The sequence below is a fragment of the Athene cunicularia genome, assembly GCF_003259725.1.
Source record: "Athene cunicularia isolate RWA chromosome 3 unlocalized genomic scaffold, athCun1 chr3_part1, whole genome shotgun sequence".
Classification (NCBI taxonomy): Eukaryota; Metazoa; Chordata; class Aves; order Strigiformes; family Strigidae; genus Athene; species Athene cunicularia.
This window is the reverse complement of record NW_020799097.1, coordinates 108,066,129-108,090,914: the sequence shown is the minus strand read 5'-3', so window position 1 is coordinate 108,090,914 and position 24,786 is coordinate 108,066,129. Positions and strand designations below refer to the sequence as shown.

Sequence of the window (24,786 nt, the reverse complement as noted above, 5' to 3'; positions counted from 1 at the left end):
CCGTTACTTGCCTAATGAGAGTCAAGCAATGGACGAATTATTCCCTGATGGCACCTTCTCCCTTTGCTGATTATGTGGGCAGTCTGGGCTCCTAACTTAGGTCATCCTTCAGAAATGGATGGAACAGCCGTTTAAGCAAAAGATCAGCTCATTGTCTTGTTTTAGCTCAAATAAGCCTTATTAGCAAAGCCATGGCTGCCCTGGTAAGGGCCCACAGAGTTTGGAGACTTCACAAAGAGGCAGCCTCTGCCAGTGCTCAGTCACCCTCACAGTTAAAAAAAACCCAAACCCCCCAAAAACAAACAACAAAAAACCCCAAACAAAACCCCCTAACTATTCCCCCTCAAAACTCAACCAACCAAAAAAACCCTCAACAAAAAACCTCTCCTTGTGTTCAGACAGAAATTTTTTTTTTTATAATGTCCTTCAGTTGTTCAAATGCTTTCTCACCTCATTTGTGTAGAGTGGTACGCTTAATGAACTCTGGCAGTGCTTTGCGCCAAAGAAGTCTTTGTTTTTATTTTAAATAATATTTGAGCAGTTTGTCCTCCAGAAGAGAGAATTATCTATAAAGATTATTTGTCATATAGAACTTATCTGAAGGTTTATTAGGCATCTGTCTTGTTTGTAATACAGTGTTCCTTCTTGATGTTAATACTCTTTATTCCCACGGCCTTTTAAGGATATAGTCAGGTGACCGAAAAACCACAATAAATGAATACTGTGAAGTGGAAGCCCTCCTCAACCAAAATATTGCAACTGACCTAGGTTGTTGATGTACTAAGCAAAATTAGTTTAGCCAAATAAGCAGTGTTTATCTTTTCAGGTGGATCAGTGTGCTTGCAACTGTTCCAGGACTGTAGACCTGTGGTTCTCCTCTTACAATGTATTTTTGTGTGTGTGTGTATCTATCTATCTATCTATCTATCTATCTATCTATCTATCTATCTATCTATCAATCAAAATTGTCTGTGGAAGAATGCCTCGACAGCTATGCTTATGCACACAGCTCCATTTCTGTTCTGGATGCATTTGTTTAACTTTTCAACACTAAGAAGTACTAAAAGGAACAGGATCAAACTGTGTAGGCTTGCTGGGAATATGGGGTTGGAGGGGGAAGTCAGCACTAGTCATGGGATGGAGGGGAACCTCCACATGGGGCAGCTGCTGTGGGAAATCTTGACATCTTTTAATACTCTCTACTCAGTCTTTTTCCATTATGTTTTTTTTATTATTCCTTCTCTGGAAAAAAATAATCAGGAAATGTAGGTAAAATAATTGGTAAGGGAGTGTAATGATTCAGGTTTTTTCTGCATGTGTTTTGTCTACTTCTCCAGATTGTCTTGGTTGGCAAGTACCCTGCTTTGTGTATGTGCCTGAGAAAATAGATGAGGCAGATAGGTAGTGATAAAACTATTCAGACATGAAAGGAAAGGTTGCATATTAAGATGGTCAGTTTTCTAAATAATCTTTAATTTTTTGGCATGGTGATTAAGAACACTTTTTCCTCTTCAAGCCTCTTTAGGTCCCTGTGGTCTTCTAGCATAAGAGTTATTTTTGATGGCTGTTTCACTCTGTATTTTAATGGCTTACAACGCAGGATTGCTGTGTATAGTAAAGGGCTTTGAGAGTCTGGAAGGTGCTTGGTTATTGGACTCTTTCTCCAACCATACCATTTCCCCATGGCATTTTTGATGTGTATGTTCAAACAGCTTTTACAGTTAATGCACAGTATATTTTTTTTTCATAGTAACTTACCATACTGATGTGTGACAAATTATAGGGAGTTTATAGGAAGTGTGTTGCATCAGGACTTCAAAAAGGATATGAAATATATGACAAAGCCATTCTATCTGGTCCTAAAATGGGTGAATATCCAGGACTATGGAAACTAAACAAAATGTGAGTTAGGGTGCATGAGAAGGAGGACCTGTTTAAGAAAAGGAAAACTTCAGGATACTGCTGTAGGTATACAGAAAGACTGGGTGTAAAAGATAGTGGAGGGAGGAAAAACAATCCTGTTGAAAACTTCAGCATCACTTCTGTGTATTTTAGACACTATGTAAGACAGCGCTTGCTCTCAGGTAACCAAGTTCGCACTGCCTGATTGAACTTTATTGTCTCTTAATGTTGTTAAGAATAAACTTGAAATGCAAATAGCAAGCATCTCCTTTATTTGGGGGAAAAACAAACAAAAAAATCTAAGAGGCTTGTGTTTTTAGATGGTGTTTCCATATTGTTTCATATAACAGAGCTTTAGTTAATTTGGGACCATGAGAAAAACAGTTGAGAGATGCTGAAAAAAGAAGTGAGATTTTTATTTTAAATTACATTGTCAGTAGTTGAAAATAGTTCATCAAGATCTACAGGGCATCATCTGCAGAGTTTTAAACTTGAGAGCGTTCACTGCAAACATGTCTCAATTTGGAAACTCTTAAATTAAGCTGCCATTATGTTTTACTTCAGAATTTATCAGGAGAAAAATGTATCTGCAATTAGTTTAATTAGTTGCCAAAAGACATAATTAACAGCCAAATACACTGATTTTTGCCCTCTTCCCACCCACCAACCCCTTGGCAGTTGCAGATGCTGGTGTAGTCCCTGAAGTTTTACCAAAAACTGAGTTCCTGTGTCAAAATCAGTTGTATTATGCAATAAAAATGTATTTCTTAATGAAGTTCAAATACACATATATATATCTATCTATGTGTAAGAGCTACTCACAATGTGAAATGACTGTGTTAATAAAAAATACTAATGAAAATTTAATAGATACTTAGAAAAAGCTTTTAGAAGTTTATTGACGCAGCATTTCATGCATGATACTGTTTTTAATGGTAAAAATATATGATCAGTCTGCATCTGACAGCATGTTTCCATTGCAGTGGCTGAAAACAGGGGAAAGTTAAAACTAGATGAGTGTTGTAGAGCCATTGGTTATGAAGTGCTGTGGAATAGGCTACATAACTAATGTGTATAGAATTTATACAGAGTGTTTAGGTTTAAAAGAAGTGTGTGTCTTTAAAAATTAACCTGGTTTTAGAAAAGATCTGCTTAGGAGAGAAAACAAACAACAAAGGTAGAAATGTGTATTGATATACCAAAACCATGCCATTTGGTTTTCTAATAAAAAATCAGGATGTGATTGATTTTTATTTTTTTTTTCCTTTTTTTTATTCCCCCTCCAAATGTCCAAGAGCAGTAACTGCTGGATTGGGGTGCTTACGAGATCCTCACTCTACAGGGCAAGGAAAAACAGAGTGTATTCCATGTGCTGCAATTTCCTTGAACATACAATAAAAAAGCCTTGTTTCCAGGTTCCCTGATGTTTGTTTTGCAACACATGTCAGCTGTGGAAAACAGACAGACATGTTCTTCCAATTTGTATTTAATATATTAATATTGTAAAACTTGATAGAAGACCTATTTCATCTTATCTTCCAGAGTTGAAAGTTTGAATATGGATAGTTGTTCATCATGTAAGGTTTATTTTTCTTTCTCAAAGGAGATTGGGTTTAGGTTAGGCTGTTGGCCTTTAGTACTACAGTGTTTGGTGTTGATAGAAGATTTTTATTTTTACTGTAGCTCTTAACATATCTAGATTTGAATCAGAAGTTGCCTGCTACACTGTTTTATAGTTTGATGACAGTTTTCTTAACTCATCTTATTTGCCAGCATACATGTTATTAACTAGTGAGTAACAAAGCATTTTCTTCCCGCACCCTGATGATGCTTGGTTTTACTATAGTTCCACTCACTATTTTCTCACAGTCATTTCCCTGAAGCTAAACAGAGCCATGCCTTCCTGCTCATCAGGCACTTTGGAGTTTGCAATTCAAGTAATAGAATAATAAGAACAGTCATTTAGAAAAGTTTTCAGAGTAAGTAATGATTAGATAAGTCTGACTTGGTGCATGCAAACCTTGCCATTGTAAAATTCAGACTTATTACAAAGTACATTAGATACAGCATAATTTTGAATGATCCAAGGATAATAAGTGCTTACTTTCGTGTGTGTGTGTGTGTGTGTGTGTGTGTGTGTGTTTCTCTGGCATGATTAGCACTGAATAGCCTTGCTGAATATCAGGTTAAAAATAACGATATAATGTAATATGAAGTCTGTCTTTTTGATGAATAATAGAACAGTAATTTGGGGGGATTTAATAATTTATTTTTTTCATCTCCAGACTGTAGTGTTTTTAAGCTTTCAGTATACTGTTGCTGGTCATGTTGTTCATATGAGTAGCATGTGGGTGGGGGTGGTTTGTTTTTTTTTTATTTGCTGTAACATTTGAAATACTTATGTAAGTGTGGATTGTAATATTTGGGCAGGAGGATAAAGTAGCATGTATGTTTAATATCATTGTAATAGTAAATTTGGGGAAATAGCCAGAAGATGTAGCGGAATTCATAATTTAGCTTTTTCAGTTCACACAATTACCTTTTTCTAGGGACATACTCTTGGATATCCAAAACTGAGATTATTATTAGCTATGGGTGTTTTTTCCTCCTAGCTGTCTGTCAGAATTAAAGGTCCAGCTTTTTGCCTCTGGACTGTCTGGTGTTCCTCTACTTGTTAGACTAATGGTTGGTGTAAATTGCCACCACAGCTGAACATCACTTGGAAACTTTGACTTGGTATGATATGTATTTGCCCATCTATACAAGTAGGGATTTCTCCAGAAAGCTATGCTTTGTAGTCTGTGGCTTATATTATTCTGAAGGCTATGTCAAGGTGTTATCTGGGATCTGTAAAAAGTCAAGAATCAAACCAAGATTTTTCTTGGTCTACCTCTTGTTTTCCTAGCTATGTTAAATCATATAAAGTGCTTAAGTTGATGGTTCCTGGTTCTCGAGCATTATTTTTTCTTCCTCAGATGTAACATAATAGTAGGATACTGAAAGGGAAGAATGACAGCCAAACCCAGTAAACATTAAAGTACTATTAATGTACTTTTTCCTCTTCTTGCTTCTTTCTTGGAGGAAATAATACTGACTGTACCCCCCTCACCCCCCAGCACATGGAAAGAACTGTCTCATCTTTCATCTCTGTTGCCTTTTTTTCCTTAGGTTTTTTCTTTTTTGCCACTGCAGGTAAGATCCATGACTGCCTTTCCTTGTCATGGTAGGCATTTCAGAAACTTTTAATTCTGAAGAACCTTAGGAAATTCCTAGTTTAGTATATCAGAGCTGCTCCTTGACATAACTAGGTTCCAGCTGGGCCAATGTATTGATAGATGTCAGTCACTTCTCATGTAGAGTCCATATAAGGCAGATGGGTTTGCATGGCAAGAATTTCAAAATCTGCTGCTACTCTTAGTAGCAGGAGATATATATATTAATTTTTTTTCTGCCTGTGTTAGAACAGTGCTCTGCAGATGTGGTTTATGGCAGAGGTCTGTGGGAGGCTTTCATTTCCTGAAAATTTGGTGAAATGATTGTGCCCTGAGATTACATTTTGCAGGAGTTATACTTGAATAGTTGCAATAGTGTTTAGTCATAATGAGACTTGTAGTGATGTGGATTGTTTTATTACACATAAACTTTCCTGCCCTTTCAAGGGGAGCCATGTTTCTCTGAGCAAGGTTTCTCTTGGCTTCCCATGCATCACAGAAAATCTCTGCAAATGGATCAGTTACGGGCCGTAGAAAATGTGAAATGTAAATTGTAGATGCATTAAGTAAAATATCCGCATTCTCACAGAATTACTAATTTCTATACTGTGGGTTCCCCCCACCCCCCCGGTCCCCCCCCCCCCCTTTTTTTTTTTTTTTTTTTCCCAAAGATACCAGAAACTCAAATGGAGGAAAAATTAATAGTGTCATCCTCATTCTTTAGTTACAGCAGTGCTAAAGGTGGTTACTCATGCAATGTGATTAGGCTGGAAATAATTGTCACCGGAAGTAATAAAACCAGGAATTTACAAACTTCTAATTCATTCTCTTTGGAGTTCATGGGCATCAAGAATACCCAGACTTACTCTTAATTAAAGAACGTAAGCTTTCTGCTTCTATGGCTCAGCTACTTTCTGCTTATTAGAAATAATCTTTACTCACAAATATATTTATTTTATATATATATTAGCTATGACATTTTTCTCAGAAAAATGTTATCTAGCCTGAGCCAGGCTGTCAGACAAGATGGAAATACTGGTTTGCCTTAATGGCTATTTCATAAAACTAATTTACTTAATTGTCCCAGCTGACCCCAGCCAGAGTCTGCCCTCTTCCCAATACATAAATTTTGGAGGATAGTTTTCATCCTATCCGTGTCTAGCTGTTTTAACAGCATAGTTCTGGGAAGTAAGTTCTCAGTTGGGTTTGGTTTTGCTTTTTAAGTGCTGGTGACTTATTGGGTCAATAAATCCTCTGTGCCACCAAACTGCATGTGTTCTGGTCACTTTGGTGTTGCTGTCAGAGAATCTATCATCTGTCTGAGATACCATTTCTTAGTATGGTGAGATTTTTGTAGAGAGGAAGAGGAAGAAGGGGGTTGTGTTTTGAGTTTTTCATTTGGTGTTATTTTCTGTCACAGTAGCTCCAAGGGTGTGGTCACCAGGTTTCATTCTCACCTCTGTTCAGGCACCTTGAAATACTGCTGAAATTAAAGTGCAGTGGCTGATCAGAAACCTCTGTCTGATCAGTCGTGATGCAGAATAAAATGGGAATACTTGAACCGGTTTCAGTGTGGTTTTTATTGTTATCACTGGCTATGCTTTTTCAATGAGATGAAGGTTGCTATATTTCAGCTGAAGAGGGGGATGACCTTTGAGACTGGTAACTTGACTGCTCTAACAAATAAAGTGCTATGACTAGGTAGAAATTTTAATTAAAGTGGTCCTAGTGGGAAACTCAAGACAGTAGTCAGAATGGACAGAAAAAAAAAAAACCAAACCAACTCGTAGGAAAAAGTAAAAAGTCTATTTTCTTTAGCATCACTCAGAAATGTAATGAGGAAAGGTTCTTAAGCACTGCATAGGAAGGGCTCTTAAACACTGTATTATTCCTGAAGCTTTAAAATCTACTTGGTCAGCTTTTTCACTGTAGCATCAAGGAATCATGCAGCAAGCTTTGAAAGTATTGCTTTATTAATGAGTAATGCACCCAAAAAGGGATCCTTGTCCCTTCTCAATGAAAGATTGTCAGAGCAGGAGTCAAGCTGCCTATTAAGCAGGAAGGGAAGTTCTCTTAATAAAATACTTGCAAAGCAGCCACCTGGAGATTTGCTTATTAATTTGCTAAATGTTATAGATGATGCTGTAATACAGTTACCAGTTTGGGAAAACAGTATCATTTAAAAAAAAAAATCTATTCTAGTTTGTTGGTACTATTGATTTGAAACATGCTAGTGCTGGTTAGAGCTGCTTGTTCTAAGAAAAACACTTTTTCTTTCCTCTCTGAAATTAGTTATTACCTAAGAGGTACCTCAAGTATGCAGTTACTCTGCATGTGTCATAAACATGTGCATGTTAATGTATTTTGTTTTTTTTAGAAATTCAGTCTATAACCTGGTGTTAAACACCTTTTTTTTGGGAGGTAGTTGTGGAAAGAAACTAGAATTTTTCATCAAATCCTAGTTATATCACTTTCTGCTTCTGGCAAGGAAAATATTATTCATAGTACCTGGAGAGGTTTTAAACTAGTGTTCACACGTAGTTTTTGTGCTAGATGGTTTTATGCTACGAACTCCTTAGTGAACAAGGTTGAGATATGAGTAACTGTGGTGGTTGATAATTTTTGAAGAAATATAGCCGGGGACAAGTTTTAGGCTTGCAGCCAGTTTATCTTTTCCAGTTGTCTCCTTTCACTTTCTCTCATTTGTACCATCTCTAAGAACTAAAGTTTTTGCTTTGTGTATATAAGCTGTATTTTAGCATGAAGCATTTTGAAGGTGCTATTTGACCTAACAGACGTTTTCTCTCTCTTCTGATTTGAATGACCTATGTAAGGATTGCTGCAGTGGGCTTAACTATGTGCTGAGGAGGAGAAAAGATCAGATTCTTAGATAAAAGTTAGGTTCCGTTAGATCCTAATAACACACAAAAAAATAATCTAGGCCTTAAGAAACTCTCTATGTAGATATAAAGTTACTTTTTTCTTGTTGAAAATACATTTAAATGTGTTGTAAAACTAACATGAGCTTGTGAGCAAGCACAGATAGAGTTGAGCGTCTGATCTATTCTTATTCTTTTTAGGCCATCATGACTGCATGACCTATTTCTGAAGAGTAATAGTCTTATCTCATTTGGGTATTGATGTTTAAAAGCTTAAAATGTATATTTCAGAAAGGTGCTGTTTGATTCTTGGGGTGGGGAGTGGGGTCATATGTGTTTTTTTAATTTTGCTCTATATTAGTACTGAGACTTTCAGCTTAAAGTATAATTTTTCTCCCCCTCTTGATTTAAGAAATAATTTCCATAAAGGACAAATTTTCGTTATTCCACATACTTTTTGTTTACCAAATAAACTGTTACAAATTACAATAAGCTTTCATATTGTTATATATCTCTAATTATCAGTAAGAAATTGTGTGTATATTTAAAATATTCTAGTAGTCAGCAATGGTTATTGTGTCTAGTTGTTGCTTCCCAGAAGTCAGAATCTCTTTATTCCATATGGTGTTTGGTAAGTCTAATCTTTCTGTAGTCTTTAAGAAAGTGTACATTTTTAATGTTAGGTCTGTCCCCTTTCCAACCTGAAAGCCTGCTACTCTGAGTAGAGATCTGTCTCTGAATCTTTTTCTTGTTGGGTTTCTTCCAGTTCCAGACAGCACTGACTCCTGTCAGAGATTAATCTTTCTTGTTGACCTGTGCCATCAGAGTCTTACGAAACCACTACCTTTTAGTTTTTATCTCTATGTGAGTCAGGCTGCTTTGGATATTGCTTGGAAATTTATTTCCATAGTGGTAAAAAAAAAATATTATGGTGTTAATTAAATTATCTTTTGTGTTAGTAGATGAGTTTTCAGCTACTTAATATCTGTTTTTTAACATTAAACATAAAATGAAGTTTCTGTATTCACACCCCCTGTTTCTTTTGTAGGGTTTTTCTGTGGGTTTTATTTTGTTTTGGTTTGTTTTTTTTAAGTCAACTTTGGAGAAATGGAAGTTGACAGTGCAAGACCAACAAAATGCTTTTGCCTTTAGGACATGTAGGATCTGGGGTCAGTGAACTTTTGCATGTCATCTTTCCAGTTTTTGAGTTGTTTGGTTTTGTTTGTTTTGATTTTGTTTGGGTGGGTTTTTTGTAGTATTTCTAGCCTAGTGGCTTTCTCTTTGGAGAGATATTGATATAACTCTGAAAAGAAAATGGTCTCAATTTCAAACACAAACCTGCCATCCATAATTTAAACTAACCCTTAAATGCTGCCCTGAATCAATGGGGAAGCTTCTACTGGTGTGAAAAACTTTTTGCTCTCAGATACGGAGTGTACAGTGGTACAGATACTCCCAGTATCTTCATGTTTTGGTACTGTATCTGCTTTTAAGTGTCAGCCACTTGTTGGGAGTGTTTGCAAGGACACAGGATGAGTGTCAGTCACACTGATACATACATTTATTTAACAGCTCAGTCCCAGAGATTTTGCTGCTTAAAGAAAAATGGTGGGTGGTTGTGTTCTGGGGGTTTTTTGGGTTGACAATTTGTTACGGAGATGTTAATGTTTTTGCAGTTATTGTATGTACAAATACAGAACTCCTGCCTTGTATTTCTGTTCTGTAAGTTATTTTGCCTTTATTGCTCTCTTTTGTGTGTACCTTCCTTTTCTACTCCCTTAAACTTGTCATCTTCTCTGTTGCAATTTTAACCTAATCTAGCAGTGAGGTAATTGGAGCTGTCATCTCACAGGTTGGCAGTATGCCTTGCCCATGTTTTGCCAAATATATGGCAAGATTTGCTCTCCCTAAAGCAACTGAGATGTTTCAGTTCACAGTTGCATTTCTCAGATTTTCTTCTGAGTATGGACAGTGTTAAGATTATTTTTTTGTCTTAGTAGTTTATTATTTCATTCCAGAATTGCACCAGTTCTACTTAAGACACTGTATAATGAACTCTTGTTAGTGTTGAAATCTGTTTGATAGGCAAGATGAGTCATCGCTTCATTCAAATAGGTTCAGTATGGGTTCACTTTATTTTTCAGAGGTGTTCTTCTGGGACCTACTCCTGACTTGATATGGATTCCTCTATTTTAAAACTGGTTGGTTATGTTTCTCACCATTTTTATCCCCCAGTCTACAGGAACAATTTCATTGCTGTTCTTTTTGGGAATACCTGCCACCTCCAGCGTTTTACCTCTTGACTACAAATATTTTGTTTTGCTTTGTTCCCCCCACCCTGTTTTAGGAAGATACAGAAAAAATGGCACAAAAAAGTGAAATTGCAGTGTTACACTAATCTGCAGGATTTAATAACTTAGTTTTATGAACTCCCTTGAAACACCTACCCTTTTTTCTTTTTTTTTCTGATAAGAGTCTATTGGGGGGGGGTTTAAATTCTTAAAGCTTTTATCAGCTTTATTGTCTTCATAACAGTTCTTAAATTATTTAAGATGACTCTTGGAAATACTATCTGCACACATGTAAGGTAGAAGTGAAACCACATGCACACCTTCTTGTAAAGATGATGATGCAGGCACAATAAACCTTCTCTAGAAGTGATCTGTAGTGTTGTCGGGTTTTTTAAATAAACTATTTTGTTAGTCCTTTTGTCACTTTTTCTGTAACTTACAATGCCATCATGAAACCAAAAAAGTTAACTGTGTACTCTTTAATGTACACACTTCTCTATTACTCATGGAAATGCAAAACAGTCTTGATTGTAGCAGTTGACAGAGTGGCAGATGAATTTTATTTTTTGTTCTCTCCTGGAAGTATTTGTGTTTACTGGTCTTATGTGGGTGTTAAAGCTTGTAGTGTTATGGTTCAGGTTTCATGGGCTGTTTTGAACAATCAGATAAGATACTTCTTAATTTAAATTTAGATTTTTGACCAGTCAGTGTCACTAAGCTTTTAATTTTTAATAAACATGATTTTATTTGAAATTTATTGAAATTTATCTTGCTATACAATCTAATGGGTGTAAAATATTCAGGTAAATATATCTGTTAAAAACTGCAGATATATTGAATTGGTTAAAACTGTGACAGCAACTGGCAGTCATTTCAGCAGGCGTTTGTATGAGGATATTAACGTTACACAGTCCCCACATTTGTTTATTGACTTTCATACTTCTACCATCAACAAATGCAATTATAATGCCTGTTATGTTATTTGATGCAGTAGCTGATACTGTTAGGCTTTAAAATAGGGTTTTTCAAAATATTTTGAAGACACTGAGCTTCTGTATTTTAAAACTTTTATTTTTTCTGATTTAAAGCAGGCATGTGTCTGTCATGTGAGTGTATTTTAGGGGAGGATTTTCAAAATACAGTTCTTGAAGTTCTGTCTGGATTATGAGTGGTGTCATGTTGCTTGCTCAAGGAAAGGGTAATGTGCAGTCTTCAGGAAATAGTAGTTTCTGAGAAGTATTTATCTGAAAGGTACCACTGTAGCTGGTTTACTCTCTTCAAGCTTACAGTGGAGCGTTTGGAAGGCTAAAAACAAGCACTGAGGCTACTTCTGTAATAGATCACTTAAGACTTTCAGGTTTCCTGACAGATTTCACTTGACAGTAACTACATAGGCCACGTTTGGAAAAATATTGTTATTGTTCCAGAGATGTTAGAAATCTGTGCAGAAGCTGGTCGTCCCCTCAGAAGTGTGAGAGAAGTCATCTTACTCACCTGACTCTCCTTGTCCTTCTATAGTCAGCAAATTACCTGTGCGCAATTAGCAGGTTCAGGGCAGGGCCGGGCTGGAGGCTCTTGGCTCCTGAAGCACTCTCCTCCCTGTGAGCTGCTCTCACAATACCTGAGCTGTTGTCATGATTTGTTCCATGTGTATGGCCTCATGGACTGGTGCCTCCAGGCAGGCATGTGCTCTGGACACCCTTCTGCTTCCCACCTGCTGCATGGATTTGTGCTTCCCCTGGTGCCCTTATCTTACTTGCCACTCGGATGGGGGGAAGAAAAAAAAAAGGGGGAAAAAAAAAAAAAAAAAAAAAAAAAGATTTTAATTCTGCTGATACCTGCTGTGAATCTGAGTGAGTGTGTGCATATCCCCTAATGTCATCTGCTAGAAAAGTGATCGACGAGTGGGACTCTTGCCATCCTCCTAAATCCACTGCAAGAAAATTAATACATTTCTTTTATGCTTAGCCAGTCCTTCAGTGCTTCAGCCAAACTGACCTTTACTTCCATTTTCCCCCACAGGCTTCTACCTTCTCCTTCCAGCAGTAGTATGTTTTGTCCTTAGTGGCCTACATGGGCTTACTTCTAAGGACCTGGCTGGGGTTTGTCTATGTCCTTTTCATCACCTGCCGAGGGATCAGAAGTCTGTGCTTTGATTTTTATCTTTCTTTTTTCCTGTCGTCTTTGCTTATTATGCTTTTGCATGTGGCAGTTTTTGAACTATTGTACTGACCAGAGCAGGGGAAAAAAAACTGCTCGTTCTGACAGTTATTTTGTGTCTTCAATGCAAAATAAGGGAACGGGCTTAAGACAAGACACTTAAAATCCCTGAGTAGCATGCTTCTGAGTGATATTAGCAACAGAAGTTATAATTAATGTATCAGATCTTAAATAGAAATAAGGGGTGCAAGGTAGATACATGCTGCAGTATCTGAGTCCATTTGGGGTTTTGCTATGAGAGTGCCCTGCTGGTGGCTGCCTGAACTCCTGGCAGGGCTCGCCTCAGACCCACAGCTCCTCTTCTGCCCTGGCCTGTGAGGGAAGGCTCAAGACTCTACTCTGGCAGCTTCCCTCTTCCACCTGCTGGTATCTTGTTAAATTGGTAGGGTATTTTCTGATCAGAGATGAAAAGAAACATGTACAGTTAGGTGACTGAATGAATAGTGAGGATGGAGTGGGTCTGCTCTGGGGTCAGCAACCTCCCACAGGTGTGGGATGACGACAACAACTGGCCAGACAGACCCTCCTTCATGGGAAAATGCACTGCAGTTCATCTGTCAGTGTCCTTCAGGTTTTTTTGCATATTGCATAAATGTTTAGCCTTCATAGATAGAGAAGTGGTGCCCAAATGCTAGTGAGGTAAGTAGCAGACTGGGAGAGACCAAGCTAGCTTCTAGCTGTGTTTTAAAAAGGGGTGGGTTTTTTGGTAGAAGTTTCACAGTTCACTTCTGTCCTTAACCTGTGCGGTTGCTGCAGAAGGGGTGGTGGTTCTTCTCTGTCATGTGGTCATGTCCCCTACTAGTGGCTGTGCTGAGCTGGACCAGCTGCTGGACTGGCCAACAGCTAATCATGGAGGTAGTTCTTGTAGGGTTAGTTTTCAGGTGGATAAAGGAGCTGATGGCGCTCTCTTTGATTGCCCTGAGCAGAGTGGATGAAGCCACCAGCTACCTTCATCTTTTTACTAGCTTCTGTCCTCTATTTAGATGTCCTGGCAGTGTTGTGATCAGTTTGATATATGGTGAAGTTTGCAATTTATAAAATTCTGCTAAGGTAGAGGAAAAATTGGGACCAGAAAAGAGCAGGAGGACACTGAAATAGCTGTTTCTTCAGAATTTTGTTGGTTAGCTATTACTGATGTAGCAGCTTGGGCTATGATAGCATGCATAATCCTATATAAATGCAATGTTTTGTAATTTATGTCAAAATCAAACAAAAAAAACCCTTTAGGAGAATCATGAGACTGAGATCTTGAAATGTAATGGAATCTTTACAACTTTTAAAATAGCTGTGTTTAATATTTGAAGGGTAGGGGGTTTATGGCAGTGGTTTTGTTTCATGGTTTGGTGGTTTTTTTTTTTTTTTTTTTTTTTTTTTTTTTTTTTTTTTTTTTTTTTTTTTTTTTTTTACATTGGTCTCTCTTTACCCTAATATATTCAGGAAAGTTGCTTACTCTCTACAGTATTGCTTTTCTGGCTATCACTTGTACATCATGCTTTACTTGGTTTAAAAATGAAAAAGCAATTAAAATGAAAAAGTCGTCCAAAATTCATTTTCTCAGTTAAGCATCTGTAAAAAGAATACCTTTTACTTAAGTGGAGCTGGTCTTTATTTTCTAGATGGTTTTTGTTCTAGCCTTTTTAAAAGTTCTTCGAACTTTGTGATGCTAGTTGTAGGGCTTGCAGTGATAAGTAATTATTCCTTGCTTGTTTCAAGTACATTCCATAAATATATGAACATGGAAAATTGAAACTAATGAATCAAAAAGTTCTAAAATTATACTCATCACATTTTCTGTACTTTTTTTTTTTTTAAGGGCAGGGAGAGAATATACTCTTTTTAAAGTATCACTTAAGCAAACAAAATGTATGTATTTAAAGCTACCTCCATTTTACAGAAGTATTTGTGTGCTGGCCTGGGCTATTCCTGAAATGTTTAGGGAAAATTCTGCCTTGAGTTTTGTACTAAATACCATGTTTACTTAAAGGATTTCTTGATAACATCAGGTTAATAATTGAAACTCTGGTGTTCCTCCTTATGCCAGTAGTGTTGGGTGAAAAAATTGAGGTAATGAGATGATGGAACTAGCACAGTGAATTACACGGTTGCAGAGAAACCCAAAGCCTGGTGTTTTGGGTTTTGTTGGGGTTTTTTAAGCAGCTTTTGGTATAACTGCTGGGTACATATGGAGAACGTAAGTTAATTCATGTGTACTTTCTCCCGTAGTTTTTGTATTCTCTGTATATTCTGATTTTTCACTAAAAGTTTTCTGTGCTCTAGCGTTTCCTCCCCACCGTCCTGACTAGATGTACTTCTCTGAAAATTTCTGTACCATTTTTCTGGTATAAAACAAAACTACAGTTCTAATTAGCAAATTTCCTCTTTTTTTTTTGTGTTTTTGTTGACAGATGATGATGTACCTGCAGATATGGTTGCAGAAGAATCAGGTCCTGGTGCACAAAATAGTCCATACCAACTTCGCAGAAAAACTCTTCTACCTAAAAGAACAGCTTGCCCTACAAAGAGCAGCATGGAGGTAACTTTTGTTTGTTTGTTTCTAATTTTAAAGTAAATTTTGCTGTGTCAAGAATAGGAAGCTAATTAGTATTTTTCATAAGTTACCTAATGACTGAACTACTTCAATATTTATTTCATTAAAGGGTGCCTCCACTTCAGCTACTGAAAACTTTGGCCACCGAGCTAAACGTGCTAGAGTATCTGGAAAATCCCAGGATTTATCAGGTACTAACTTTTTTGTACAAAAAAAAAAAGAGGGTGGGGGAGTAGTAGTTGAGACATTTTGATCTCACACCCACATGCCACCTCCTATCTTATTTTTCCTGTCTGTTCTCCAACTAAGAAGCAGCATTGAAAGAACTACAAACTTGTTCTGAACTTCAGATTTTGAAAGCATGATTTTAATCTGATCCTTTAGTCTGCCTGTGTCACTGCAGGCGTGTTGGTTTAGTTATTTGTTGTTGGGTTTGTTTGTGTGTTTTATTCTCCTTCAAGTGCTGTGTAGTTGTATCCAAGCCACTGTTAGAAGCAGTAATGCTGCAATGGTGAGCACTCTGACTAGGCTTATTTACCACTTCTCATACTGATGTACTGTTCCAGTGTAGTTTTTAGAGATGGTTTTGATGTATCATTATAGCACCTCATTTTGGAGAAAGGAAGAGAGTTTGTGTGTGCTTATAAATAAAAATAATAGATGTACATACATGTATGTGGTATATGTGCATATTTCACACACACAGTATATGTACATGGTATAATATACATGCAATACACTTATTATATTGTATGCATATATGCTTGTTTATTTGTGCACACACATGCATTTTATATAGGCATACATATCCTACTTTTAGAAAAAAGAACATCACTTTTCAGTCTCTGCTTCTACCCCTTTTTGTTTCCTGACACACTCTTTAGTTCCAGAAGATCTGCTGTCACTTTTCCTTGGAAAATCCACACCAGTGCTTGCCAGCTCCCATTGATGTGGTTTCTGATGCTTTTCTTGGGGTTTTTTTAGTCCATGTTTCCCTTAACATTGTGAATCAAAACTGAGCAGCTGGCACGAGGCTTTGGTCCATTTTCATTGCTTCTGTTGAAATCTGCTCTTTCTGGCTTCTCACCATCTCCATAGTGTAGATTTTCTTTCAAGTCCTCCATTCTTTACCCTCTTTTTTATTCTCTTTCCCTGTCCCCCACCTTGATTAACTCTTTTAATTTCAGCAACTGTTTAAGAATTGTTTTAACCCCAGATTTATATCACTGAAATAACCAGAACCAACTGAACATCAATCTGGGTCATTCTGCTTCCAGTTTCATTTCCTGATTTGATATCTGAAGCCTTATGCAAAGTCGTTTTGTCATAGACTTGGTTTCTTTTGGCAGTTCTTAGTTTTTCTTCAAGATCACTCACTTTTGATATGTTCTTCACTATGCTTTTACTCACCTCCTTGCTTTAGTATGTAACTTGAGTCCTGTGGTACAAATTACAGCATGAATGACACTAATTTTCAAAGGAATGCTCTGCACTTTTGCTGTGCATTCCTTTTATTACATTCTTGAGCTCATGTGGGGAAAGTACGGGGATTGTGGAGTCTTCTGCAGCGTGGAATTACCAGAGGAATTCTAAACAATGATTTTACAATTGTACTTTTTAAGATTGTATTCAAACCAGTTGCAGTCTAACAAGGGAGTGTCCTTCTCAACCCATTTTCTTTTTATCTCTTTCCCAGTGTGGATGATGGTTATGTTTTATTTTTCCCATTGAGTTTTTGAGATATTTCTCTAAATTTGAGCAAGTATTGATTGAGGTGAGATTCCTCCACCCCCTCCCTTGTTTTTTGTTAGTGTAGGTAATGATAGCTGTTCTGACTGAGTTGTAAGCATGAGACTTTTCTGGATGGTCATCAGTGGTGATTGCCTATTGTCATTTGGAACATATACAGCTGTTTATTTTAGAACTGTAGGTGAAGGTGTGGGACTAGAAACACAGGTAAATGTCTTGGTGGAGAACTACTCCTTCTTGTATGCCCTCTGAGCTGAGGAAAATCTGGCAGAGATAAAAGGAGAAATACCAGTCAGTTAGAGTTTCCAACTGGAATAGAGCCAGTAGTTGAAAAACCAGAATAATATTTCTTATTTTAATACTGATTTCAGAATTAGTGCTGCTGAGAGAGAGTTGCTATTTCAAAATGTAACGGGGGGAAAAAAAAAAAATCTCTCAGATACTGGCAAGAAGAACACATTAGGATTTTGAAATATTGACATGTATGTTTCTGTTGCTTGCAACCCTGTCCTGCAGTAGACAATGAGTTCTTCAATCCTGAGACAGAAAGATTCATGAATATACAAGAATCTTGAGAAAACAACACATTATATAAAATAAATAATTTTTCATTTAAACTCTTAAGTAGAATATAAAAAATGAAGTAACCAAAAATTAAGATAAGAAAAAGGTATGATAGAGCTGTGCAGTTTACATCACAAATGACTGGTGAACCTATAAATTCAGAATTTGCTTGTCATCTGTCAAACATCTACAGCATTTAGATCTTTCTGATACAAAATATTTTGATCATATGCTAGTACAGTTTTTCTTGATTTTCAGAAACATTTAAATTCAGTATATTCTGAATGTTTCCTTATGTACCTCAACTGTAAATGTATGCTTCCATTTACTGGGATCTTTCATGGTCTCCAGTACCAGTTACCTTGTCATGTCACTTTAATCCAGGGTTTTAATAATCTGTCATACTCTTCCTTTTTTGTTCATTACTGCATAGGTTTTTCTTCTCTTGCTTTAAGATAACTGCATTTGCATATCTGTTTTATACTGGGCAGCTCTTGTTGGTTTCTAACCATCTTTGGAAGACTTAAGAGACAAGTAATTTTTTCCTTTTCACCAAACTACAGAGTTGCAGTAGATACTGAGACTCTAGGTTACTGGATATCTCCTTGATTGTTCTGTACATTAGGTTCATGCACAGCTCATAGTTCACATAACTTACTGCCTTTTAAAATTTATTTCTGGCTTTTCCTATTGATTTATAAGATATTTTTCCAAGAACACTACATGCTATGTTTTCTAACGTATTTCTACTACTTAATAAGAAAATATTTTTACTAAATGCCTCCTTATGGAACAAAAGCTATTTTCTCCACTAAAATGGACAAAAAAGTATCATGCAAGACATAATTTACAATTCTGGATTTGTGGGATGGCATTCTTGGGCTTTGTACAAAGAAGGTAATTCACTTTCAGGCAGCTTTCCCTGCCCTTTTGTTTTGGTATTACTATACTAGTTTCTGTCTTCTAAATGATCAAAACTGAAACTGAATTAGCTTCACACATATCCTGTGGAAACAGAATGACATAACCAGCTGTGTTTCTAATTTTCGGTTGTCTAGCATATTAACACTTTATTAAAATCATAAATAGTTCAACTGTCAACTTATGTTAGGGCAAAGAGAAATTGGTGGTGACCTCTTGCACTTTGTTTTTATTTTTACTCTTGTCTATTTTTAACACTATTTGGAAAACTGTCCTGTTTTTATTTATTATTAGTATGCATTTCATACTTAACCCTCACTCTGTCAATAGGCATAAAACTGTCAGGAGTAGCAGCACACAAATGTTTAATTTGGTGTCCATACAAACCTTTAAAACTGTGGTTTATTTTTGTACACTAGGAGGGAGAACATATTGAATGCATCTTTGCTTTGTCAGATTATTAAAAGATACCGAAAATTTGAAGTGTGACTTCATAGAACTAAAGCACGGCCTTCCCTCTTGGACCAAGAGGATATTTAAGTCTTCACATTAAGAAGCAAATTAGCTTTTTCAAATTATACTGAAGAATTCTACCTAGTAATCACTATATTGGTGATATGAGTGGAGAAATTTTAAATCAACCCCTTCTTAATTGAGCAGAAGGTCAATTTAAATTGAATCTCTCACTTCTACAGGATTTTGAATAAAAGATGGTCAGTATAGCAAGCACCTGTAAAATCATCGTCATTTTTCAAGCAGTGCCTAAACATCCAAGTAAATACAACTTGAAAAATTGCAGGGGATAGTTGTTTTTTTTATTGCAAGAAGTTTTCTTACACTTTCAAAGTTGGCCCCTGCTTTTGCAGTAAGGAAATGCATCTGGATTTCAATTTTTGTTTTATGATAGGGCCTAGGGAGGAAAATAGGAGTAATGGGCAACTGTTGAGCAATGGGAGGCATTACACTAGTAAACTTCACTCTTCAGTAAAAAATTAATCGAGGTTCTAACATACATAAAGGAGAAAAAATTCTGCAGGTTGTTTAGGGGAGTAACTGATTGTCCTGGGAGGAAGATCAAATTGTATACCTCAGGGATTTCTGTGTTAAAAGGAGAAGACAAGTCATGGAAGGCTTGTGAGGATTTACTGCCTTGCATTTACAACATGGCATTTCAGCTTGTAGGACCATAGAAGACTGTATCTCCACGTCTAACTGGAAAGCTACCAGAAAAAGATTAATTCAGAAGCAATGTCCAATTATCCTTTAATGCATTTCAAGGGTAACTAGGACTGTAGAACGAATTGCTGCTGCCTGTTTGATACAGGAAAGAACCCTTTTATCTCCAGGGGAAAAGGACCTTTTTAAAAACCAGCATTGATCAGGCATGTAGCATTTTTTGGTGATGCCCAGCTGTACTCACCTTGTGGACTGCTGGTATAAGCTCCCTAAGTGTCTCTTGAGCATAAAGTCTTTCTGGACTACTTGCTTTTTACTAAATGTAAGTTAGTTTTGCTAATTTACCAACTTCAGCCTAGCTCATAAGGGGTTTGGTTTGGGTTTTTTTTTGAACAACAATAACTTTTAAATCTGACATTAATAATACTGCTGATGAAGGTAACTGTCTTGGCCACCTTCTGGACGTTCATTCCTGTCTCTTTCTGCCCATGCTAACACTTTTCTAGCTTGCAATAAACTACAACAAGGAGCTGATCCATAAAAAAAGTATAGTTTGGATGAGGAAAATGAATTCTAGCTTATTCTGCCCATGACTGGTGCTGTCAACCTAAAGGATATGTTGGGAGCAAATAGCTATGAGCATGTGGAATGGTGAGACTCATCCCTTTTGTACAGCATAGATTTTTGTTGGATTAAAGTGGCATGTACCTATAGCTTATTGTCTGTAAGTTGTGTTACTGTTGAGAGCAGCCATCAGTCAACTGGATAAATGCCCTCCTAGCATCTTAGAGGAAATCAGTATTTGTGAAACACCAAGGTGATGTTTATAGAATGGTGCAACAAGGAACAGGTTCAGGGAAGGTCACTGCAAAGTAGTAGTATTTCAGAATTTCTAACAACTGGTCTAACCACCATGGAAAAAGCTTTAATCAGTTCTCTTATAGTACACAGGTTCTAGTAATGTGGTCTGTAGACCACAGTTTAGCATCTTCGTGAAAGTCACAGTTCTAGTCCTTACAGTTCATGTCTTCTCTCTCTTCTAGCTGGAAATAATACAGTTATTTGTGCTGTTTTGCCCTGGGAAGCCTTGGGGCTTATCTTTTTTTTTTTTTTGTATGGAATCTTGTATGGAAGCTATTATTCAGAATGTTATTCCCTCAAATTTAGTAGGTCACCTTTCTGAGGCTTACTTTAGTAGTCTTCTTGTAGTAGCCAAAATCACAGTCCTATTGCTCCCTATGTTCAGAGGTTCTAGGAAAAAATTAATAATGCAAGGGGCATTACATGGATGTAATTGTATTACAAATGTAGCAGGAGCCTTTAGTGCCTTGCATACAAATCCTCTGAAATTTAGAAGCTGTTCTGTATGGTTCTGCCTGAGAAAGAATCCTAAAGACATAACCAAATAAGTGACCTGTGCAAAAAGAGCTCCCCTGCTGTGAGGATAACTGCCACAGAAGGGTCTCCTGAGAACACAAACTACAGGTGGGGATTTCCTATATGAACTGTCATACCTAGAGTGCGCATGTGCCCAAGAGCAGGCATTTAACAAAGTTCATTTGCATTTCCCCACAATGATACAGGGATTCCACTTTCTCAGACTTCTCAAGGCATACAACATCTTGCAAGGCCAACACTTCCTCTGGCTTAAATGTTTCATTTTAAAAAAGCATAAACTGGAGTAAGTGGAAGGAGACAACTTTGGAATTATTGCTGGTTCCTGGTTTCCTTCATCCCAGGTGTCCTTCTCCCTAATGTGTTCATTGTGAGAGAACAAGGAAGTTTCACTACTAGTTTTTCCAGATAGTGGCTACTTCTCAGTAAATTCTTTTGTGTTTGAAAATGTTTATAGAGATTTTGACTTTGGGGATCGATGATTCTTATTATATGGGTAATGTGGGTTAACTGAACCACAATGAATCTAAAAGCAGTGAGGAGTCAGTGTATCTGGAACATGCACAGTAGCCTACTTAACATCTGCAGTTGTATGCAGATTGATTCCTCCAATAGAAAAGGTGAACTAAAAAGTCTTGAAAGTGGACTGAAGTTTATAACTTCTACCTGACTCGAGAGTCAACCATTTACCTCTTTTTTACTTTTAGATTTAGATTAAATGTACTTGGGGGGGGAAAAAAAAAAAAGCTACTTTGAGATCATTGGCACTTTAAATGGGGACCTTTCAAATGGCAAGTTGTGATCTATTCTGGTCAGAATTTGGGCTGGTTAAATATGTCAATAATCTTATATAGATTACTGTTTAATAGCAGCACCTGCAGAACAGTATCTTCAGGAGAAGCTGCCAGATGAAGTGGTTCTAAAGATCTTCTCCTACCTGCTGGAGCAGGATCTCTGTAGAGCAGCTTGTGTGTGTAAACGCTTCAGTGAGCTGGCTAATGATCCAATTTTGTGGTAAGTGAGAAGCTATTCCTCGTTATCTTGAGATATATTAGATGTGCTGCATGAGATACCAGTACAATAGAAAAAAATGAAATGTTGGTTGCAATTAGTTGAATTAAAGCCAATTGTATTTTAATGTCTGCTTTACTTAAGAATTGTTACTTAGGAATATCTGATTACATGTGTTTAAACAGTAAAACTTTTGATTCTCTAGTAGTGTAGACACTAGTTAAATAATGGCTGTTTTAAATAAAGAAATCAGTGAGGTATTCCTTTGGTAGTCACTCCTTTCCTTCTTCCTCTCTTTAACCTTTTTCAGACTTCTGTTGGGATTGCGTTAATTGACGCAAAAGAAACAACACATTTCCTAATGTTAGATGCAAATTTTGTCTAGTGTTACTTAAATTGTTGTTGTTGTTTTGTTTGATTTTTGTTTGTTTGTTTTGTTTAATGGTTGGATACTCAGGCTGTTTTCCCCTGTATGAATCCACCCTACTCCCGGGTTATTGAGAGCTTGGAAAACTGGGATCTAAATTTTGTAGGTTTTTTATAAGGTGAAAAAGAACATGTTTCTTAATCTTTATTAAAAAAAAAATAAAAATCTTAAGACTAAAAGAAAAAAATAAAAATTTAGTATAACATCACAAAAATGCACCCTTTTTTTTTTTTTTTTCCTTCCCGCTGTCCTAAAGACAGTTTTGGGGATGTCTTGTCATATGAATTACAACTTCTGAGATTCACTGGCATTCTCTAAGTCTGGACTTAATATCAACAGGCTCAGACACTGCAATTATTAGTATTCTGGCACTAATCATAAGAATCTAATTGTGTGCTTTGTGTGCTATCTTTATTTTTTTAAATCACTGTAATCTGTCTACTGATGAACTCTCTTTGAAATACATTGCATCATTTGTTCTCTGTGAATGTATTTTTTTCAGCCTTTTTTTTGGCAAGGTGAGGAAGAGGTGGTGGCATACTCTGTCTTAATTTTTGTTATTCTTACGCTACTAGCTTTCAGAAGTGTTAAATCAGTGCTGTAGTTAATATACAATTAGACTCTGATTTCACAAACAGTGTAAATAACTGATTAAATTTCTTCATGGAAATTACATGTTGAGAACTCTTTTGCTTGGATCATGAAACACATGTCAATTTTTCTTAGAAAAACTAGAAGTCAGTCCAACAAAAAAAATTGTTTTGGAAGGTTTTAAAGTGGTTGGTACTTATCTTGGTCAAATTCACTGTCGCAGACTGGCAAATGCTGTTGGAAAAACCCCAGGTTTTAACATTTGGTGTGTTATGTTAAAGTGGAAGAGTAATCAGAAATACATTAATTTTCTTTTCTGCTTGACACATCTGCTCAGGAAAAGATTGTATATGGAAGTATTTGAGTACACTCGTCCAATGATGCATCCTGAACCTGGTAAATTTTATCAGATTAATCCAGAAGAATATGAACATCCAAATCCCTGGAAAGAAAGCTTTCAGCAACTGGTAACAGTAGTATTCATTTATATTCCAATTTAAAGATGGCTTATAAAACTAAAAACCCTAACTTCTGAAATGTGGCTGACAATAGTAATTATTTTGGGTTTATACTTTTTAAATAAGATGATGGGACTGAGGAGGTGGGGAGAGATCCTTGTATTGTGTTAACGCAATAGGGGGATATCTGAAGTTGTTTTCTGTTTTGAGGCAGACTTTAGGGAGGTATGTCATGGTAAAGTGGAGTGCTTGAGTTACGTCTCAGGTTTTCCTCATGTTTTGCATCACTTGAAATTCTGTGGAAGAGATTGTCGTGGTCTGTAGCTTGCAAATAATCTTGAAATATATTGTTATATATTAACAATGTATGCATCTTCCTCTAGTAAACTAAACAGTATATTGATGAAATCACTTGGGCTCAAATAGTGTTTTACAGCTGATATGCCTAGTGTAGCTCCAGGCTACACAAAAGGTGACTTCAAAGTTACCTTTTAAGGCATGGGATTGAACCTTTGATCCAAAGTATCAGAGGTATTGTAAGAATGGCGGGGCATGATATTTGAAAAACATAAGTAAGGGAAGTAAATATCAAGGTAAATGTGTTATACAATGCTGTGTGTAACTGGTTAATGAAATTCTGAAGCTTGAGGACAAATACTAGACCTGGCTTCTTTGTTCAGTACTCAATCAAAAGTGAAGGTATAGGATTCTTCCTTTCTCCTCATATAAATGCAGTTTGTTTTGTGGCAAGCTGCTAAAATATCAAAAGATGGAAATAAGAACATCCACTGTGGCGTGAATAAGGTACGCAAAGCTTTTCAGTCATTTTAGAGGTTTCTGGCTGTTTAAGTTGGTTAGCCTCTTGGTTTAGTTGATCACTCTTAGGCTCAGACTTTTTTTGGTGCTGCCATTTCAAATTGGGTGCCTAATATGGGAGGTCAGAATACAATAGCTAGTTTCCTGGAACAAACTGATATAAGTAAATGGATTGTTAATTAGGGGATTAGTAGATCGCTTGTCTGTGCCTTCAGATCCACTTACCTGCAAGCTTATCATAAACTATTTTCCTTGTTTCAGTACAAAGGAGCACATGTAAAACCAGGTTTTGCTGAACACTTCTACAGTAATCCTGCAAGATACAAAGGAAGAGAAAATATGTTGGTATGTTTCTAAAGCAGTTCTTAAGAATATTTATATATCTTCATGTGGATATTTCTCTCTAAACTTGTCCCTTTTTTTCTAGTATTATGATACCATTGAAGATGCTCTTGGTGGAGTTCAGGAAGCTCATTTTGATGGACTTATCTTTGTTCACTCTGGTATATATACTGATGAATGGATATATATAGAATCTCCAATCACCATGATCGGTGCAGGTATTTAAACTGAGAACATCTTTGTGTCAAAGTGTGACTTGTATTAATTACCACCTTAATTACAAA

The 24,786-nt window shown here is 36.6% G+C and overlaps 1 protein-coding gene across 2 annotated transcripts in view; it reads left to right on the top strand.

Annotated features, from left to right (window-relative positions):
* The first annotated feature begins 14,912 nt into the window (after positions 1-14,912).
* FBXO11 (F-box protein 11) overlaps positions 14,913-24,786 on the top strand; it is a 40,064-nt gene continuing 30,190 nt past the window's right edge. Inside the window, exons 1-6 of one of the 2 annotated variants that reach the window (XM_026846327.1) lie at positions 14,913-15,037; positions 15,162-15,243; positions 21,730-21,871; positions 23,224-23,353; positions 24,422-24,505; positions 24,588-24,720. In XM_026846327.1, the coding sequence (XP_026702128.1) occupies positions 14,930-15,037; positions 15,162-15,243; positions 21,730-21,871; positions 23,224-23,353; positions 24,422-24,505; positions 24,588-24,720 (679 nt within the window). In that variant the 5' untranslated portion in view covers positions 14,913-14,929. Of the gene's footprint in view, positions 15,038-15,161; positions 15,244-21,726; positions 21,872-23,223; positions 23,354-24,421; positions 24,506-24,587; positions 24,721-24,786 lie in introns of both variants that reach the window. The other variant, XM_026846326.1, reaches the window with a different exon arrangement.